At 51.4% G+C, this 17,382-nt stretch overlaps 2 protein-coding genes and 1 long non-coding RNA gene across 3 annotated transcripts in view; 2 read left to right on the forward strand and 1 right to left on the reverse strand.

Moving 5' to 3' along the window:
* Window positions 1-728, forward strand: part of LOC108166167 (growth arrest-specific protein 8-like) — a 5,470-nt gene extending 4,742 nt beyond the window's left edge. The window contains exons 7-8 of the mRNA XM_017303870.1: window positions 209-340; window positions 408-728. Of these exons, the coding sequence (XP_017159359.1) occupies window positions 209-340; window positions 408-518 (243 nt within the window). The 3' untranslated portion in view covers window positions 519-728. The remainder of the gene's footprint in view (window positions 1-208; window positions 341-407) is intronic.
* An 83-nt stretch (window positions 729-811) lies between these two features.
* kif16ba (kinesin family member 16Ba) overlaps window positions 812-17,382 on the reverse strand; it is a 20,473-nt gene continuing 3,902 nt past the window's right edge. The window contains 22 exon segments of the mRNA XM_008421455.2: window positions 812-1,357; window positions 3,335-3,418; window positions 3,512-3,601; window positions 4,213-4,335; window positions 8,688-8,735; window positions 9,109-9,211; window positions 9,277-9,439; window positions 9,442-10,700; window positions 12,083-12,136; window positions 13,131-13,219; window positions 13,295-13,377; window positions 13,867-14,004; window positions 14,078-14,129; window positions 14,207-14,326; window positions 14,401-14,460; window positions 14,572-14,637; window positions 15,007-15,182; window positions 15,264-15,395; window positions 15,470-15,638; window positions 15,708-15,850; window positions 16,014-16,123; window positions 16,317-16,414. Of these exon segments, the coding sequence (XP_008419677.1) occupies window positions 1,196-1,357; window positions 3,335-3,418; window positions 3,512-3,601; window positions 4,213-4,335; window positions 8,688-8,735; window positions 9,109-9,211; window positions 9,277-9,439; window positions 9,442-10,700; window positions 12,083-12,136; window positions 13,131-13,219; window positions 13,295-13,377; window positions 13,867-14,004; window positions 14,078-14,129; window positions 14,207-14,326; window positions 14,401-14,460; window positions 14,572-14,637; window positions 15,007-15,182; window positions 15,264-15,395; window positions 15,470-15,638; window positions 15,708-15,850; window positions 16,014-16,123; window positions 16,317-16,414 (3,522 nt within the window). The 3' untranslated portion in view covers window positions 812-1,195.
* LOC108166434 (uncharacterized) lies at window positions 7,806-8,560 on the forward strand. The gene is made up of 2 exons (XR_001776788.1): window positions 7,806-7,910; window positions 8,077-8,560. It is a non-coding gene; the product is annotated as an uncharacterized LOC108166434 (long non-coding RNA).

The raw sequence follows: 17,382 nt of genomic DNA on the forward strand, positions 1-17,382 counted from the left end.
TGTTAGCTTAGCAACTGAACTAATGACATCAGTGTTAGCTTAGCAACTGAGCTGATGACATCATTCGCCATCAGGTTCATAATAGTTGAAACTCCTCAGTTTAAAACATGGACTAAAACTTTAAGCTAACGTAGCTAGAAGCTAGTTAGCATGTTGCTACATAAGCTAGCAGAATGGCCTAATTCCAGGTTCTGATGCTAACTAGCAGCTTTCAGGAAGTGAAGGAGTGACCCCGGTTCTCCTGGGACTTTCTGAGTCTGAAACGTGTTTCCAGGAGATCCTGGAGTCCAAACGGACCGCCATGGAGGCTCTGCAGCTGGACCTGGACCAGGGCACCCAGGTCAGTCTACCTGCAGCTTCCTGTTTTCTGTCCTGCAGCCACTGACGTCCTGCATGTCTTCCTGCAGCTGCTGCGCCCCCTGCAGGATGATGTGGAGGTCGCTGTTGTCCCACCGCTCCGCTCTCCCACCAGACCAGCCGAGCCGGTTCTAGAGGAACCTGGACTGGACCGCTGGTGACCAGGATGGATCCGACTGTTCATGTTTTTCTGCTGAACTCGGATCAATTCGGAACCAGAAACCTGATGCTGCTGCTGACATCATCAACAGCTTTCTCACCGCTGCGCCTCGATCGCCCCAACCCATCCAACCACTGCTGGTTAGGCCCCGCCCCCTCCCTAGAGCTTCCTGTGTTTAAGTCATCATGAAATAAACTGATGTCACATCTGATTGGCCAGCTGATAGGGCTAGCCCCGCCCCTTACTAATGGCCGACAAATCAAAACGCTGCAAAAAAAGAAAAGAAAATGAAGATATTCAGATTTGATTTATTTAGTATATTTCAGACATTTTTACATTTAAGTAATTATTTCCAGTTTTATCGTCGTCTTTCCAGCAGAGAGGAACATTTTGGTCCAACTCGTCGTTGGTTCTGATCCGGTTTCATCGGCTCATTATTTATTTATAGCAGCAAATGGGAATCTTTGTTTCTCCACGACCCTTCGGATCCAGAACTTTGGTTCTGTTCTGTCCTGAGCAGCTAAAGGAACCAGAACCAGAACCGGGCGGGTTCTGTAGTCTGAGCCGAACTTAAGCTTCTGTCCTCCAGACCGGATCGACTCGTCCTGCAAGACCAAACAGGAGAACCACCAGAACCACATAAACAGGAAGGTCCAGACCTCCGTGGCTGGTTCCGTCTCAGCCGGTTCCGTGGCTGCTGGACTCAAAGACGCCCTTCTTGAAGAACGGAGAAAACTCGCAGATGTTGAACTTGGACAGGCGGAAAACTCCGTCCTCATCGGGTCTGAGAGGAGAACCGGAGCAGGACAGCATGACCCGGAACAGGTTCCTTAGGTACCGCTGGGGAGACGGGCAGACGGGTCATCAGAACCACCAAAATCCTAAAGCACTTATCGGAAACATTAGCTCTGCTAACACTAAGAGCTAATTGCTATGCCAGGGTTGATAATGAGAATAAGCTAATGCTAAAGTGTTATACCAACACAGTACTTAGCGGAAGCTACTGCTAAAGCGCTAAGCAGCTAGCCATGTTGATACGTCAGTATGCAGTCTGTCGCCCCCTACAGGATCAGATCTGCCACTGCACTCCTTCCTGTTCAGTTTGTTTCTCTTTTCTCAGTTTTACAGTCAGTTTTCTAACTGTTGCGGTTCGACTTCAGTCAGAAAACAGCAGGACGTTTTATTTACYGTAGAYCTACAGCAATGCATTCTGGGTACAGAATAAACATCATTTGCTGCATCACATCTGGAGGCTCTAAACCAGTGTTTCCCTTTTCAGCCCAGCCCCCCCCCAGCCTCTATCCAGCTTTCAGTGGAAAAACTAAAGTTCCTCTTAATGCCATATGAGACAGAAACATGGATTATATCTTTATATAGACCTGACTATTGATTATAGATTCATAGTTTAACTGGACAGAAATTACAAAGAACAAATCTGGTTCTTAATCAAATCCTAATGAGTCAAAGTGTCATGGAGTCATCAGCCTCATGACATTAACACTGACATGAAAAATAATATTGAAGAAATAAATATATCAAATCTGATTAAAACATAAATAAGTGATCAGTTCTTTACTGTTATGGTCTGTAAGATTTATTTATCCTCAGTACTAGATGTGGTCTCAACAAACCCATGGCACTAAAACAATATTATTTTACCTTTTATCTGGAAATAGTGTCTGTTTATTCTTGCCATACAGTCTCTGTATTAATTATTGCTCCAAAGGTCTTGCCATACCAGTTTATTCCTCTGTATTTACTTTAGTTTCTTAGTTTATTGTTGCATTTTGTTCTTCATTCATTTCCATTTAGTTTCATTTGATTAGTTTTATCCTCTCTTGGTTTATTGCTATGTCCACTTTAGTTTATTTCCTGTTGCTGCATTTATTTTATCGTTTATTCACCATCAGTAATCTTCACTCATCACCTGCTGCGCCTCCTAATAGTCATGTTTCACATCATGTGTTGATTTTTCACTGTTCAGCGTCGGATTCTCTGTTTTTATGCCATAATTCACATCTAGTTCGTCTCCGTTTCATGTCCCGTTTCTCCTGTTTCAGAGTTTTGCTCAATGTGATCGTCTTTCTTCTTAACCCTTAAGGTGCAGGGCGGTGGGGAAGCGTATCGATGGGGAAACTGCAGACTGACATAAACCTTTTAAAACAACAGAAACAATTTGTGCATTCTGATTATTGAAATGTAAAAGCGCTGTGTTGTTCTATCAGCCCGTTTCATACCGGACCACTTACAGCTCCAGCGCTATAAAATGAACGCTCTCTATGTGGTATCACCATGGAGGGATTTCTTTATTTAAATGGGTTCATTTTTCAGAGGGAAACACAGTGAGGGCATCGTGATTTCAGCTACCAGTAGCAGGAGCTGAGCTGCACCAAGAAGCTAACAGAAGTTAGCAAACCCTGAATAGAAGAAGAGCTGCCATCGATACAGTTGCAGCCAAGCATGATTTAATGTTACACAATATAGTTTTACCAAGTTGCTCAAAGTCTAAACTGGCATTGTTGTGCATTTAAGGTGTAAAGTTTACCTTCGACCAAACGCCCCCCAAAGGCATCCCAGCGCCCCCCTTTTGTAAAAATGTCCGCCAGCGCCCCCTGCAGTCCTCTGAACGCCCCCTGGGGGGCGGTACCGCCCACGTTGAGAACCGTTACTCTAAACAATCCATGGGAATCTTAGGATGCATGTTTAATAAAGTTTATAAAAAATTATTTAAAAAACACAGTGAGAGGACTCGTAGGCCCGGTTCCGGTTGCCGGCCCGGTTCCGGTTGCCGGTCCGGTTCCTACCGATCCGTCGTACCTCCAGGTGGCTGCGGCGCTCCGATACCATCCGCTCGTCCCGGTTCCCAAACAGCTTCTTTGGAGGAAACTCCAGCGCCGCCAGCTGGAAAACAAAGACCATCAGAACAGAACCACGATCAGGCCCGGTTCTGGACAAGTTCCATCAGAACCAACGGGTCGGGTTCTGGCGGCTCACCTCCGGATATTTGGACTTTAGGCTCCTGTGCATGTCTCTGAAGCGGCTGTAGCGCCTGAACACGGTCCAGCTGTCGTCCATCACCGAGACCTGATGAAGACACAGCAGCTCTTCATCACTGGGTCGCCCTGCTGGAGGACCGGGCCCAGCAGAACCGGGCCCAGCAGAACCGGGCCCAGCAGAACCTTCAGCGCCTCCCAGAAACGGATTATAAACTTTGATGAAGCAGTTTGTGAAAACGAGTTCAGGTCCAAACGTCCGGATGGAGAAACACAGAAAAGTCATAATATTTTTGCAATCGGATCGGTAAATCTGAAGTTAAATTTAAATTTAGTTTTAAAACTTTAAAACAAAAACCAACCAGGTTATAATTTTTTCTTTGCTGCATTTTGAACCTGAAAAACTTCAGAACAAACCAAACGGAAAGTTTCTGCCGCCACAAAACCGACAGCAATAAAATCAGAAATATGGAAACACGACTTTATGTCCGCATCGTTTCATAAGAGCCAAAACATCTGCACCTTGTGAATCTGCTGGTTTTAGTCGCTCCAGGTTTCGTACTGGTTTCACTGGTTCTGCTGGCCCTCGGCTCCCTCAGAAAGCCGTCTTTCTGTTATAATTTTAAATGTCGCTTTGCTCCTGCGGTTTCCACGGCGACCTGTAGAAACGGATGTAAACGTACCTGAGCCGAGCGGACTCACCTTGACCTCGAACTCGAAGTGCTCGTCCTTCCCCTGGCCGCGCAGGACGTAGCGCGGGATGCTCACCCTGACCGGCTCCTTGGCGGCGGCGCAGCGCGTCCCGGCCGGACGCGACATCAGATGCTGCGCAACAAATCACCAAAACCAGGCGGGAAACAGACGGAAAGGAGACAGTAAACCATCGACCGGAACAATCTGGGAACGATGAGATCTAAGAAACGCTCAAACGACCGTCGTTAAAACGGATGGAATCTTTATTTAGTTTCAAAACTGTGAAATGATAAAAACGGTGACATCATCATCATTCCCCCTTTGTAGACAAACATTCATCTTCAGTCAGCAGCAGATTCTCTTTATTGCAGATTTAAATTCAGTCTTTGTGATTTCAATAAGTTACTAAAAAGTTAAAAACATTTAAAATTTCGTGTTTCAGGTCTGATGTTTCAGTCAGACCAGCTCTGCTGGCTCCATCTTCAGATGCACAGATGGTTGATGAGGATCTGAGCTTCTGCAGAGCAGCCGAAACTTAACTTCCAGGATTCACTCCGACCGCCGCAGGAGGGAACGTCGACGGAGCGCCGCCTTGGGTCCACCTTCCGTTTCGGAGTTTGTTGATTGCGATTTGTGAAGACGACGTCGACGTTGAAGCAGGCCTCGTTCCTCCTGACCAGCAGACACCGGATGTCTGAACGCCGCCGCAGCTTCAGTCCCTGGAACTGCGGCTGGACGGGAACCCAGCTGGAGCCCCGCGGCGCCGGGTGAAACACTCCGTCCTCCCGCAGGAGAGCAACGTGGGTGTCGGTCAGGAGAAACTGGAACAGAGAGTCCTGGGGCAGCCGGCCGCAGCGCCGCACCCTGACGCTGCTGTAGAGCAGAGGACGAATGTCCGCCAGGGAAGGTTTGCTGGGGCCGTCCATGTTCCCGTGGACGATGTAGAGCAGGTCCGCTAGGACCCGCTTGAACCTGGAAGTGAGGTTCAGACCGATGTCCGAGACGATGTCAGGAACCCGGGACGTCCAATCCAGGGACAGAGCCATGAGGTCCTGCGACAGCAGCGGGTGACTCTCCGTCGCCTCAGAGAAGGTCTCCGGACAGCGAGCCTTCAGCACCGCCTTGCTGAAGTCCTGTGTGAGCTCCTGGTTGTGAGTGAAGACCGCCAGGACCGAGTCCTCACTGGATCCGATCAGACGGACATGCTGCCCTGCCAAACTGATCTGGACCTCCCGGATCTCCATAAGGTCAAAGTGATGGAAGAGACCGAGGGTGTCCGATGCGACCTGGCCAGCTGAAACTACCGTCAGGTCCTGTTCTGACAGAAGGAGGCAGGCTGGTTCTGGACTGGGTTGGTCAAAGCTGGCCGCTCTGAGCCAGAAGATGCTCAGGACCCTCCTACCTGGTCTTTGAGGAGACAGTGGTTCAGTTCTGTCAACGATCTCCTGGGATGAGAGACTACGAAGCTGTGCCAGAGCTGGTGGCAACTCAATTAGACTCTGATAAAACTCCTCTGGACCGGCGTTTCTGATCGAGGACACGGAGCCCTTCGGCCACATCGACATGGCATTCAAACCAAACCCTTGAGCAGTACTGGACAGGTCCACCAAGGAGACTTTGTTTTCCAGAAGAGAGTCATGTTTTGGTGCAGGTTTTGTTGTCTGGATCAGTGGAAAGTCTCTGGACCTCATGGTGACGTACTGAGAGACGGCATACTTCATATCGTCGACTCCCACATTTCGGATGAAATCTCTTGTGCCCTGAATTCGTCTCTCTGCGTCTTTGAAAACATCTGAAAGTTTTCCTGTGAAGTATCCCAAAACGTGGCTCCTGTTCGTCTCACTTGGATCTTGGCTGGAAACTTTTTCTGAGCTCTGTGACGTTGTTGGTTGACCGCTGGGAAGTTCTGCTTCCTCTGCTCTCCTCGGGTACAAGGCTTGGTTCTTGACTTTTGTAACATAGTCCCAAAGGTTTGACTTACTGGTCGTCATGTTCGCTGGTTTTTCATTTCCCTCTTGTCCGTTCAGACCACTGATGGTATGGATATCCTGACTCTCAGGCCCATCTGACCTCCAGGGGTGAAGGGTTTGATTCCTAACCTTTGCAACATAATCCCAAACGTTATTCCGGGTGGAGGATACCCTTTCTGGAGGTTCATCTTTTCCTTGACCACCAGACTTGATGGACTCTTTGCTCGAGTTGGGTGGATGAGATGGTTGCTCAGGTTCTTCTGGTCTCCATGGGCTCAGTGTTTGGTTCCTAACTTTAGTGACGTAGTTCCAGACGAAGCTCCTTGCAGTCGACACCCTTCCTGCAGCATCACCTCCGTCTTCCTCTGCTTCATCACTGACTGACCTCGTGTCCTGCTTGGAGCTGATGTAGCCTCGACCAGAACTCAGCCACTTGAGCAGTTCAGACTCTCTGGTCGTCCAGGGGTGCAGCGTTTGGCTCCTGACTTTAGAAACATAATCCCAAATGTAGCTCCTGTTGGTCAGTTCCTGCTCTGCCGATGCGTCTTTGTCTTGTTCCAACTCTTCATCGCCTTCCAGGTTTAACCTTTGATTTTTGACATTTTCAAGGTTCTCCAGGAAGTTATTCCCATTGTCCAACTCCTCTTGCTTAGCTGGACCGTTGGCGCCATCTGCTGGATCTTGCTCAGAGATGTCAAACTCGCTGCCAGAGCTTTGAAGCTTTAACAGTTCAGACTTTTCTACTCTCTCCGTTTCATCAGCTCCATTCTTGACATTTTCAAGCTGGTCTGAAACATTGTTCTTGCTATCCAACATTTCTTGTTTCATCGGTTGGTAGACGTCATGTTTTGAGTCCTGTCCAGACTTGATGAAATCATCGTCAGAGACGTGAGAATCGGAAGGTTCCAACTCTTCGACCTGATTTTGAACGTCGATATCCTCTGAAACACGGCTCTCAGAGTCCAGGAGCTTCTCCACTTCTTGTTTCAGCTCTTCCTTAACGTCGGCTTTCCAAACTTGCTCAGACTCGACTAACTCCTCGCCAGAACCTTGCAGTTTTAAAAGATCCAACTCCTGTGCTGCAAGGCTGAGAACATTCTGGGCTTGGTTCTTGACATTTTTGAGATCCTCCAATTGGTGGTACAGATGGGCCGATGCATCCTCTGCTTCCAGCTCCATTGAACCGTTGACCTCTTCTTGTGAATCTTGTTTGGGGCTAATCTGAAGCTTTGAAAGTTCTGGGTCTTCAAACGTCTGATCATTGACTGTTTTCTCACAGTGGGAATAAAATGTTTTGTTCGACATTTTCTCCAGATCCTCAGAATCAGAGAGGATATAATAACCACCACCGGTCATGCAGTTGGTTCCACTCAGTTGGTTGGTCGCTTTGGAGCAACAATCAGGTCCACAAACAGCTTGGAGCTCCTTCCTTGCAAGAATGTTTACTTCTCCTTCCCACCATTTTTCCTTGTCTAGATCTTTTCCGATCAGGAGTTCATCAGAGGACTCCAGCCGTTTTTCTCTCTGAGGCTCCAGGAGTTCAGTCTTTGGTTCTTCAAACACGTTCTGGACGTCGGGGAGCCAGTTTGCCTCAAAGCCCGGAGGAGCCAGGAGGTTAGACCAGTTCTGTGAGCACAAGGGGAAGTCCGTGACTACATCGCCAAGAAGGTCGGCAAAAGTGAGAGAATTAAACCGAAGTCCATGATCCACCAATCAGAATTACAGTCCAACCACCAGGTGAGAAACGAGAGATTTAAAGTGACGGCGTCAAGAGGTTGACATGCAAAGTGCGCGCAATTATTTTAGACAAAGGATGATTTAAAATAATTTGGGTTGAAGTTTTAATCTGTTTCCTATAGGAATGAAGATAATTTGATTATTTAATCTGATTCTTTTCCAACAGCGGAGCAAAAGTTTCCGACCCAAACTGGACTTTCATCCAGCAGGCTGACCACTGCAGCATGAAGCCTGCAGCTGGCTGCACCTCACCTAGCGCGGGCCAATAATCTGGATTTCCTGTGGAAGGTTTTCATAACGCTCCTGTTCCAACCCTGCGGATCCTGATTCGCCAGCAGGATCTCCCTGATCCGGGTCCAGTTCTGGTTCCGGACTCATCCAGCAGGGTCTGGAGGTACTGCTCCAACCCAGAGAGCCGGATCGGCCGGACCGCTGACCCCTCAATCACTTTTAACCAGAACAGAGCAGCAGACCGAACCGGACCTCAACACTCTTCAGTGTAGAAGCTGCTGCAGAGAAAGACGCCAGGGCAGCCATTTTGACTGGACAGGGGTCAACCTGGGCCGGTTTCTAGTCCATCTTAACAACCGATGCTAAAAGCAGCTCTGAATGCCAGCTGCACATAAATAAAGTTCTGCTCTCACACCCAGTGTGACGGCGCCTCTCTCACAATACAAATAATTAGCAAAGTCAGCTGATGAGAAAAATGAACTTATGATGAATTAACATCATGCAGCTTCCATGCAGCATAAATAACCAATAACTCAAAAGTCTCACCTCATACTTCAGCCTTCGTGGATTTATGTTCTGCAGTTTTTCCTCTTCCTGAAAACAAAAATTAAAAATTAACATCACAAAATAAAACTAAGTCGAGTTTCCCATCAGATCAACAACCAGATGGATTTACTAGGTTAACGTTCATTTCAGAGGAGAAGGGGAGCAGGTCCAAGAACAAGCTGGACAAAATAAACCCAGGAAACCATCATCATCATCAGGGTCATGCAGGGGTCACGGTGAAGGTCAGGGCTCCTGTCTTACCTCGTCTGTTAGCCTAACAGAGCTACAGTCGCTAACTTCCTCCTCGTCCTGCAGAGTCGAACAGCTGAACTTCAGTTCTGGACAAACAAGCTACACCTGACAGAACTCTACAGAACCGCCGGCTGGACCCGACTCAGAGGTCTGGGGTCAAAGGTCGTACCCTGAGAGAGTCGCAGGACACGGACAGATCCACGCCGCCGCCGTTCAGGAGGTTCATCTTCCTCAGCCGGCGCTGCACTTCTTCCTCGATGTAGGCGTTGATCCTGCTGGAGCATCAGAGCCTTAGAGCCGGACCGGAACCAGAACCAGAACCAGAACCGGGCCCTACCTGTCCTCGGACAGCGGCAGCAGCGGGTTCAGACTCTGCATGTGACCGACAGGAGAACTGCTGTGACCCATCTTCTCCTCGGTACCGACCGACTGGGCCCGGTTCTGGTTCTCACTCTCGCTGATGCGCCGCCGCAGTTCCTGGATCTCTTGCTCCACCCTGCAGAACAGAACCGGAGTTTTGAGTTCAGATGGGACCGGCCGGGTCGGCCAGAACGACCGGAACCAGAAGCAGACCTGCGGTCGGGCCTCAGGGCGGCGTGGCGGCGCTCCAGCCGGGCCACGGCCTGCTCCAGCGCCTCCCGCTGCTGCGCCTCCCTCCAGGCCAGGATCTCCCTCTCCTTGCGGCGGACCTTCTCCTCCTGCCGCGCCACGTTGGCCGTGAACTCGCAGCTCTCCTGCAGCTGCTGCAGCTGCTGCGCGCCGTGCCACTGCAGGTGCAGCTTGTCCTGCGTCTCCTCCAGCTCCTTCTCCACCTGGAAGAGCGTGTTGTCCAGGCCGGCCGGCGCCGCTCCACGCCGCAGCACCTCCTGCGCCCGCTGCTGCTCCTCCACCAGCGCCGGCAGCACGCCGGCGGCCATGTTGGCCAGCTGCTGCTCCTTGAAGTGCAAGCGGTGCTGCGCCTGGCGCAGCAGCGTCTCCTCCTGGCCGCCGCCATCCTGCGGCGCCCTCTCCTGGCGCTCCCTCAGGCTGTGTGTGAGCTGCTGCAGCGCGCTCCGCTCTGCTGTCACCTCCTGCTGCAGCAGCTCCCTCTGCTGCTGCAGCACCTCCTGCAGCTGCTGCAGCTCGTCCACCTGCGCCTCCTTGAAGGCCAAGTACTGCTTCTGGACGGAGCGAGCCTCCTTAGCGGCGTCCTCGCCGTCCGTGCGCTCAGCGGCCTCCTTGGCGCGCAGCAGCGCCTCCCTGATCTCCGCCAGCACACGCCGCTCCTCCTCCAGGCGCCGCGAATCCTCTCGGGCCAGCTGCGCCGCCACCGCCTCCTGCGCCTCCCGCAGCTGCTCCTCCAGCCGGGCGACCAGACTCAGCTGCTCCCGCTCCTGCTCCTCCAGCCGCCGTCGCTCCGCCTCCAGGCGCACCTGCTGATCCTCGCGCTCCCTCTGCAGCCGCTGCAGCTCGCGGTAGATCTCCGTCTGCTCCGCCACCTCCTGCTCCTCCTGCTGCTCCTCCTGCTGCAGCTTCCTGCGCTGCAGCGCTACCTCCTGGATCTCGGAGCGCCGCTCCTCCTCAAAGCGCTCCTTCTCGGCCAGGAAGTCCCGCAGGCGGCTCTCGATGTCCTGGCTGCGGCGGCGCAGGCTCTCCTCCTGCCGCAGGATGCGCTGCTGCACCTCCTGTGACTCCTTGCGCTGACTCTCCACCTCCTGCTGGAGGCGCTCCAGCTCCGCCTTCTCACTCAGCTGCTTCTCCTCCATCTCCTTGATCAGCCTCCTGCAGAAACACAAACAGGAACTGGACGTTTAACACCGCAGGTCATTCCGCCCAGACTTCGGTCTGACAGGCAGCAAACGACTAAACAGTAAACGCAACAGAAAAATGATGCAACCGCAGGAAACGGAAGCAGAAATGAAACGCTGTTCCTCCAGACCACCAGGGGGAGCCGACCCAGCCGTCTGCAACCAGAACCCAGTAAGGACGGGTATTCAGAAGGAAGAAAAGGTTTGTTATCCTTCATGTCTTCTACAATAGAACAGACTACGTGCGCCCCCTAGTGGTCTGGAGGATTTCAGTTCAGTGGAGCAAGTTTACAGAGTTACACATTTGATGCTTTTGCCATTTCGGCATTTTTATTTTTTTTTTTTTATTGAATTTTCCCAAATTGACCTACAAACATTAACATAACAGATCAGATTTCCACCCATCCCCCACCCGCACCAAATCGGCACATCAGAAAACACTTACATAGACGAGACAATATGATGAATACACCACAAATTGATCCAAATCATTCAATAAGCATACAAAAAAAATAAAAAATAAAAAATAAAAGACGGTTATACACGCTGCTAAACAATGTCATTAACAGTCTTTCTTTGAAGGAATTTTAGTACAGGGCCCCATATTTTCTCAAACACACCGACTCTATCTTCATTGCAATATCTCAGTCTTTCCAGATGCAGAGTATTTRCTAGTTCCCCCAACCATAGATCAAATGTGGGCACAGAGTCCTTTTTCCAAAATCTCAAAATCAACCTTTTAGCAATCACTGTACCAAACAAGACAGCAATTTTCTCATATTTAGTGGCTAGTTGCATAGCACTGGAGACCCCGATGATGGCAATAAGTGGTTCTGGGTCCCATTGTTTTCCAAAAGCTGTCGAAAAAAAGTGAAAAATTTTCTCCCAAAGTGAGCGAAGCTGAACACATGACCAGAAGGAGTGCCATTTCGGCATTTTAAGTTTTGTTTCCATTTCCTGTTGTGTGTTTTAGAGTTTGCATCATTAAGTGTTTCTGCGACCCATAGATCTCATTGATCTGTGAAATTAAGGATAAAATTCCAGGCCGGTCCCAGAGGAACGCCTCAGGGCTCCCAGCTGGGATCCTTTCCATTTACAGACAAAATGGCTGCGGTTTCATCAGCAGAGAGAGGCGGGCTCTCGGGGAACAGCAGCCAATCAAAACGCTCCGACATCCACATTTAGAACTCCGAGTTAAAAACATTATTTGAGCTTTGACAACAATAAAATGTGAGATTATGATTATGTTGCAGCATCTGCCTCTAGCGGCCGTGCCGGCAGACACGTTAGCGGACATGCTAAGTGACATGCTAAGTGACATGCTAAGTGACATGCTAAGTGACAGCGCCGGTTTACCTCTTCATCTCCAGCTTCTCCAGCTCTTCTCTCTGCTGCCTCTCAAACTCCAGCCTGCGGTGACAAACACTGTTAGCATCTGTTAGCATACCATTAGCATCCTGGAAGTCTTCCGAGGGACACCAGAGGACGTGACGGGCCGAGTGGACGGAGGCGGCAAATAAAAACAAGCTGGAGGCGAAACTCCAGGGACGACAGAGGATCTGGTGTTGGACAGTGAGGACAGGAGCAGCAAGCTGATGGCAGACAGACAGGTGGACGGACGGGACAGTTAGACAGGAAGTGGACGACTACCTGAGGAAGACGGGGCCCTTCTGAGTGAAGAGACTGTCAACGGGACAGGGACATAGTTAGTCCTGGTCCAGATCCAGTCAGCCCAGATCAATACCCAGTAATCATAACAGTTCTTCTTCTGTGGTGCCGAGTCAAAACTGAACTGTTTCTATTCTCCGAAAAATTATTAAATTCAAAGACAAAATGCCAAAAATCTCTTCAAATCAACACGAAACAAGAAATAAAACCGAGACTGAGGCAAACAGGAGGATGAAGTTAAAATTGTTTTCTAAGCTGTTAGAAATTATGGGATGCTTGAAACCTTCGACTGGAAACATTTGTGTTTCCTGTCACTTCTGCACTTTTTCCTTCCACTTGACTTTCCAGTAAAACACCAGTACATAGCCGTCTGACTGGTTTTGGTTATAATGGAGGAGGTCTGCAGACCTGGATGGCAGAGTCCAGAACCCGTCCAGAACCCGAACAGGTCTGGATTAAACGCCTGCATTGATCTGATGCAACGTTTGGTTTCACTCTGAACCAGAATCAACGTTAACATCTGGACCGAGTCGCTCTGGTTGAAACTCATCTACCAAAGTTAAAAACTTTCACCAAAAGGCAGGAAAATTAGTTCCTGGTGCCGCTGCGATTCTGTCGGCTCCTTCAGGGAGGAAACGTCTCGGTACGGGAGCTTCAGGTACCGATCAACAAATAAATGTGAGACTCTCAGAACCAGAACCACAGCAGGATGTGAGGTTCTGACGGTCGGACTCACCCCGGGTTGTAGAGCATCACGGTGGACAGGTTCTCACAGGACTTGGACAGGTCCGTCATGGACAGGCTGAACGAGGACAGGAGGCCGCTCTGAGGAGACAGAAGAGGTTCTGCAGAACCATCCTGGACTCACCTGAACCTCACCTGAACCGCAGCTGAACTCACCTTCCTTTTCTCCCTGAGCTTGGCCGCTTCCTTCGGATGGTTGAAGCGAAACATGTTGGTCCGGCCCAGCAGAATAACGGCTCCTGCAGCACAGACAGAAGGCCAACCAGTTAGTGACCAGTCGAGTTCCCAGAACCAGAACCGCTTTAGAAACTTCAAGAAAACTGGAGGGACCCGATGAACAAACCAGTGAATATTAAAATCGAATCCTGAAAGAATCGACAGATATGAAGGAGTTTCCCTCATTGAGAGACACAGAGGGAAACAGCAGGGTTGGTCCAGTGCCTTAGAGCTAGCTTACGCTAATTATGTTGGTATAGCGCTTCAGCATTAGCTCCTGCTAATTATCATGTTGATATAGCGCTTTAGCATTAGCTCCTGCTAATTATCATGTTGATATAGCGCTTTAGCATTAGCTCCTGCTAATTATCATGTGAATGCAGCTTCAGTGGAACCGCGATTAGCTCTTCAGATTTAGTGAAGCTAACTTTTAGTTAGCGGTGTCCACTGCTGACCAGAACCTCTGTAGTCACACCAGGTGGTGAAATGCTCTGGTTCTTTTGGATCCTCACCCTGGTTGAGCTGCACCGGCGCCGCCACCAGAACCCCGTTGACCGAACACTGAGCCCCGCCGAGCGGCACCAGGGTAACCGTCCCGTTCTGGTTCTCAAACACACAGTGCTCGCTCTCCAGGTCCAGGCCGTGCAGAACTGCAGGAGCAGAGCAGAACGTGAGTCCAGAACCAGAACCAGCAAAGGTCTTCATCAGACGGACACGACTCACTGATGTCCTGTTCGCTGGACGCGTCCTCCCGGCCCACGTACGTCCGTCCCTCCTAAGACACAAAACACACATTTCCTGAGCACCCTGAACGCCTCGCGGCCCGACTACAGTCTGACCCGCCGGCGCCACCTTCAGGTGGTAGAGGATGATGCCGGTGCTGAGCAGGTCGTCGTCGATGCCGATGAGGTGAGGCAGCTCCGAGTCCAGAACCACGCCGATGCCCTCCTTCCTCAGAGCCAGCGTCTCCTCCTGCAGCGCAGAGAGCAGGAGTCGGGAGGAGTCTGGCTGGACCGGGCCGGACCGGCTGAACAGAACCCGCTTACCTTCAGGATGTTCTGCGTCTCGTTCCATTTGTTGGTCCACTCCTTGGTCAGCTCCAGAACCTGCGGACCAGAACAGCAGAGTGAGCCGTGGGACCCGGACGCCCGGTGGCCTCAGGAGGCTTTCAGAACGTTTCCGTCCTCCATCTTGTCTGAGCGCCGATGTGGACCGACCCGGGCCTCGTTCTGGTGCAGCTTCTCCTCCATGCTCAGAGCCGTGGGCGAGTCCAGCAGAGCGATCTGCAGCAGAGGGAGGGAAAACCGTTTCAGGTGATTATCGCCATGATGCTGCCACCACCAGGACCGGCTACCGGGTCGCTGAAACCGTCTGAACAGCCGAGCTCTGCCGCTTCACGAAGAACTGACTGTTGGGCTTATTTTCATTTTATTGTATTAATGAACGTACAACGTTGTCATAAAGATACCAGCAAAATGCCAACGATCAACCAGGGGACCAATCAGGAAAACTGGTCTCTGGAGCTCCTCAGGGCTCGGCGCTCGGCCCGCTAGCTCTGTTGGCATTTAGCTAAACTGATCCGTAAATCCAGTAAGGAGGCGTCTAAAGTGGTTCTGATTTGATGTTTCTGGTATTGAAAGCGGCGCCGTTACCTGGTTTCCCTGCAGCAGCAGCGCCTTGAGCCGGGCGATCTCCGCCCGCAGCTCCCTGATCAGCCGGACGTTGGAGTCCTCGTTGACGGTGGGTTTGTTGATGATGTTCTTGGCTCGGTTGGCGTAGCGCAGAGTGCTGAGCGTCTCGCCGTAGTTCACGTCGGCGGGGGAGATGGCTGCGAAGACTAAACAGTCAGGGCTTTTATTCTGAAGAGCTGCTTACCTCAGACTGGTCAGGCGGCGGCGGCGGCGCTCACTTGCGATCATGATGGTCTTGGCGTTTCCGCCCAGGCTGTCCTTCAGCAGCCAGGTCAGCACCGAGTCTCTGTAGGGGACGAACACCGTCTTCTTCTTCTGGTTGGCGTTCCCGCCGTCCGGCGCCATGTCGGCTGGACGGAAACGGAGACGACGGGTCAGAACCGGAGCGCCAGCCGCAGCGGCGCCATCAGGCGGCGGTCCTGACCCAGAGCGGAGATGACGTTTCCCAGCGTGACCAGCGACTTGTTGATGTTCCCGCCCTCCTTCAGCCGGACGCCGGAGGCGCCGGTGGCGTCGGCGCGCTCGCTGCCGGCCAGGTCCACCAGGTGGATCTTACTCACCGTCTCGCTCGGCATCTCTGCGTCAAACTTGGCCTGAAATCAGACGCGGCGGTCACTTCGGCCTGCCGACGCGAGGCCGTGGGATTGGCCGGCGCCACCGACCTGCGTGAAGTTGATGGTGAAGATGGCGTGGGAGCGGCTGCTGACGTCGTTCATGCCGGTGCTGGCGGTGGTGCGGTTGATGTTCCCCGCCTCCATCAGCTCCTCCACGTCGCTGTAGTTCTGCACCAGGTGTTTGGACAGGTCTGCGCCGCAACACAAACCCACCACACCAATCAGAAAAACCGAAAACACTGAAAACGTGTGAGATTCGCTGCACGTAGAAACACGACGGTGAAAAACATGCTGTGAATTTAGGAAACCAGGTTGAACCGCAGGAAGCGGCGCCGAGTCGGGCAGGTCCGCTACCTTCCACGTACGGCCCGTCCTTGGGATGCTCGCGGACCCGCAGGTTGTAGGTGTGGCTGGACTTCCTCCTCAGCAGGTCTCTGACTCGCTCGTTGTAGATCTCCAGGTAGCTGGAGGGACGACAGGAGGTTCCGGCATTCGACCCGTTTGGGTTCTGGTTCAGTTTGTCTCCAGGAAATGAGGCAAAAACAACCAGATGGAGAGAAAGTGCCGTCGCCATGGCGACCCACAGCACCACTCTTCCTCAGCTGTGCTCGGAGGCGGGGCCGCAGCGCCACCTGGAGGTGCAGGCGGCGGACTCACCTGACCTCGGTGCGGAAGGAAGCTTCGTCCCGCCGCGACGCGTCAGCGATCCGACTGAACAGCCCCTCGCAGAACCTGGGGATCAGCCCGGCGTCGCCCTGACAGGAAACGGCGGCCCGTTACCATGGAAACGCTGATGCCTCATTCTGCACATTTTCCACCAAAGTGATCAGAACTTTGAGTTCCAGTAACACTGGCTCTCACCTGCAGGGGGCAGCATTTCCTGCCACTCTGCTGCCCCAGAAAATAACCAAATGAATTCACATATTTTATGAAAATGACTTTGTTCTCTGCTTAATTTTAATTAAAGTCCAATGATTGGGGGCATTTTAGGTGGCGGGTCGTCGGGTTCTGACTTAAAGAATAAAATGTTCATGTCGGTTTAGTGACGGAAAATACAGCAAAAAGAAGAAGACAGAGAAACTCTCCTTCCTTTCTGGCTCTTCTTCTGCGTTGTGAATCTGAAGCGTTCAGTTCGTTCAGGTCAAGCCGCCTTCATTCAGCAGCAGAAGAAGAAGCAGCTGCTGGTTGAGCCAATCAGAGCCAGACTGAGCGACTCTGATCAGCTGAGATTATTCTGATCAGAGACCGAACGCCGATCAATCACCAGAGCAAACTGACCGATCGGCCACAAAGTCCCATCAGGAGACACGGCGCCGCCGCACACAGCCAAGATGGCCGTTTACGGCAGTAAAGATGGCCGCCGCGGCGCTCCGTTTACGGCAGTAAAGATGGCCGCCGCGGCGCTCCGTTTACGGCAGTAAAGATGGCCGCCGCGGCGCTCCGTCTGACTACCTTTATTTTGAAATGACTCTGTGAACGCAGCTGAACATTCTCGAATCTCCGACCAAACCCTGCAGAAACTGAGGGTCAAAGGTCATGCCTCAGTTCTCTCAGAGAAATCAACCCACACATTCATAAACAGAGCATCCAACCAAACCCAGCGCTGTGAAAAGCCGACTTGGACTAGGCCATTACTCCAAGATTTCATTTGGAGTAATTAAATCCAGATCCACCACTGATCAGATCTGATCAGTGGTGGATCTGATCTGATCAGTGGTGGATC

Source organism: Poecilia reticulata, linkage group LG1, assembly GCF_000633615.1.
Source record: "Poecilia reticulata strain Guanapo linkage group LG1, Guppy_female_1.0+MT, whole genome shotgun sequence".
NCBI classification, from domain to species: domain Eukaryota; kingdom Metazoa; phylum Chordata; class Actinopteri; order Cyprinodontiformes; family Poeciliidae; genus Poecilia; species Poecilia reticulata.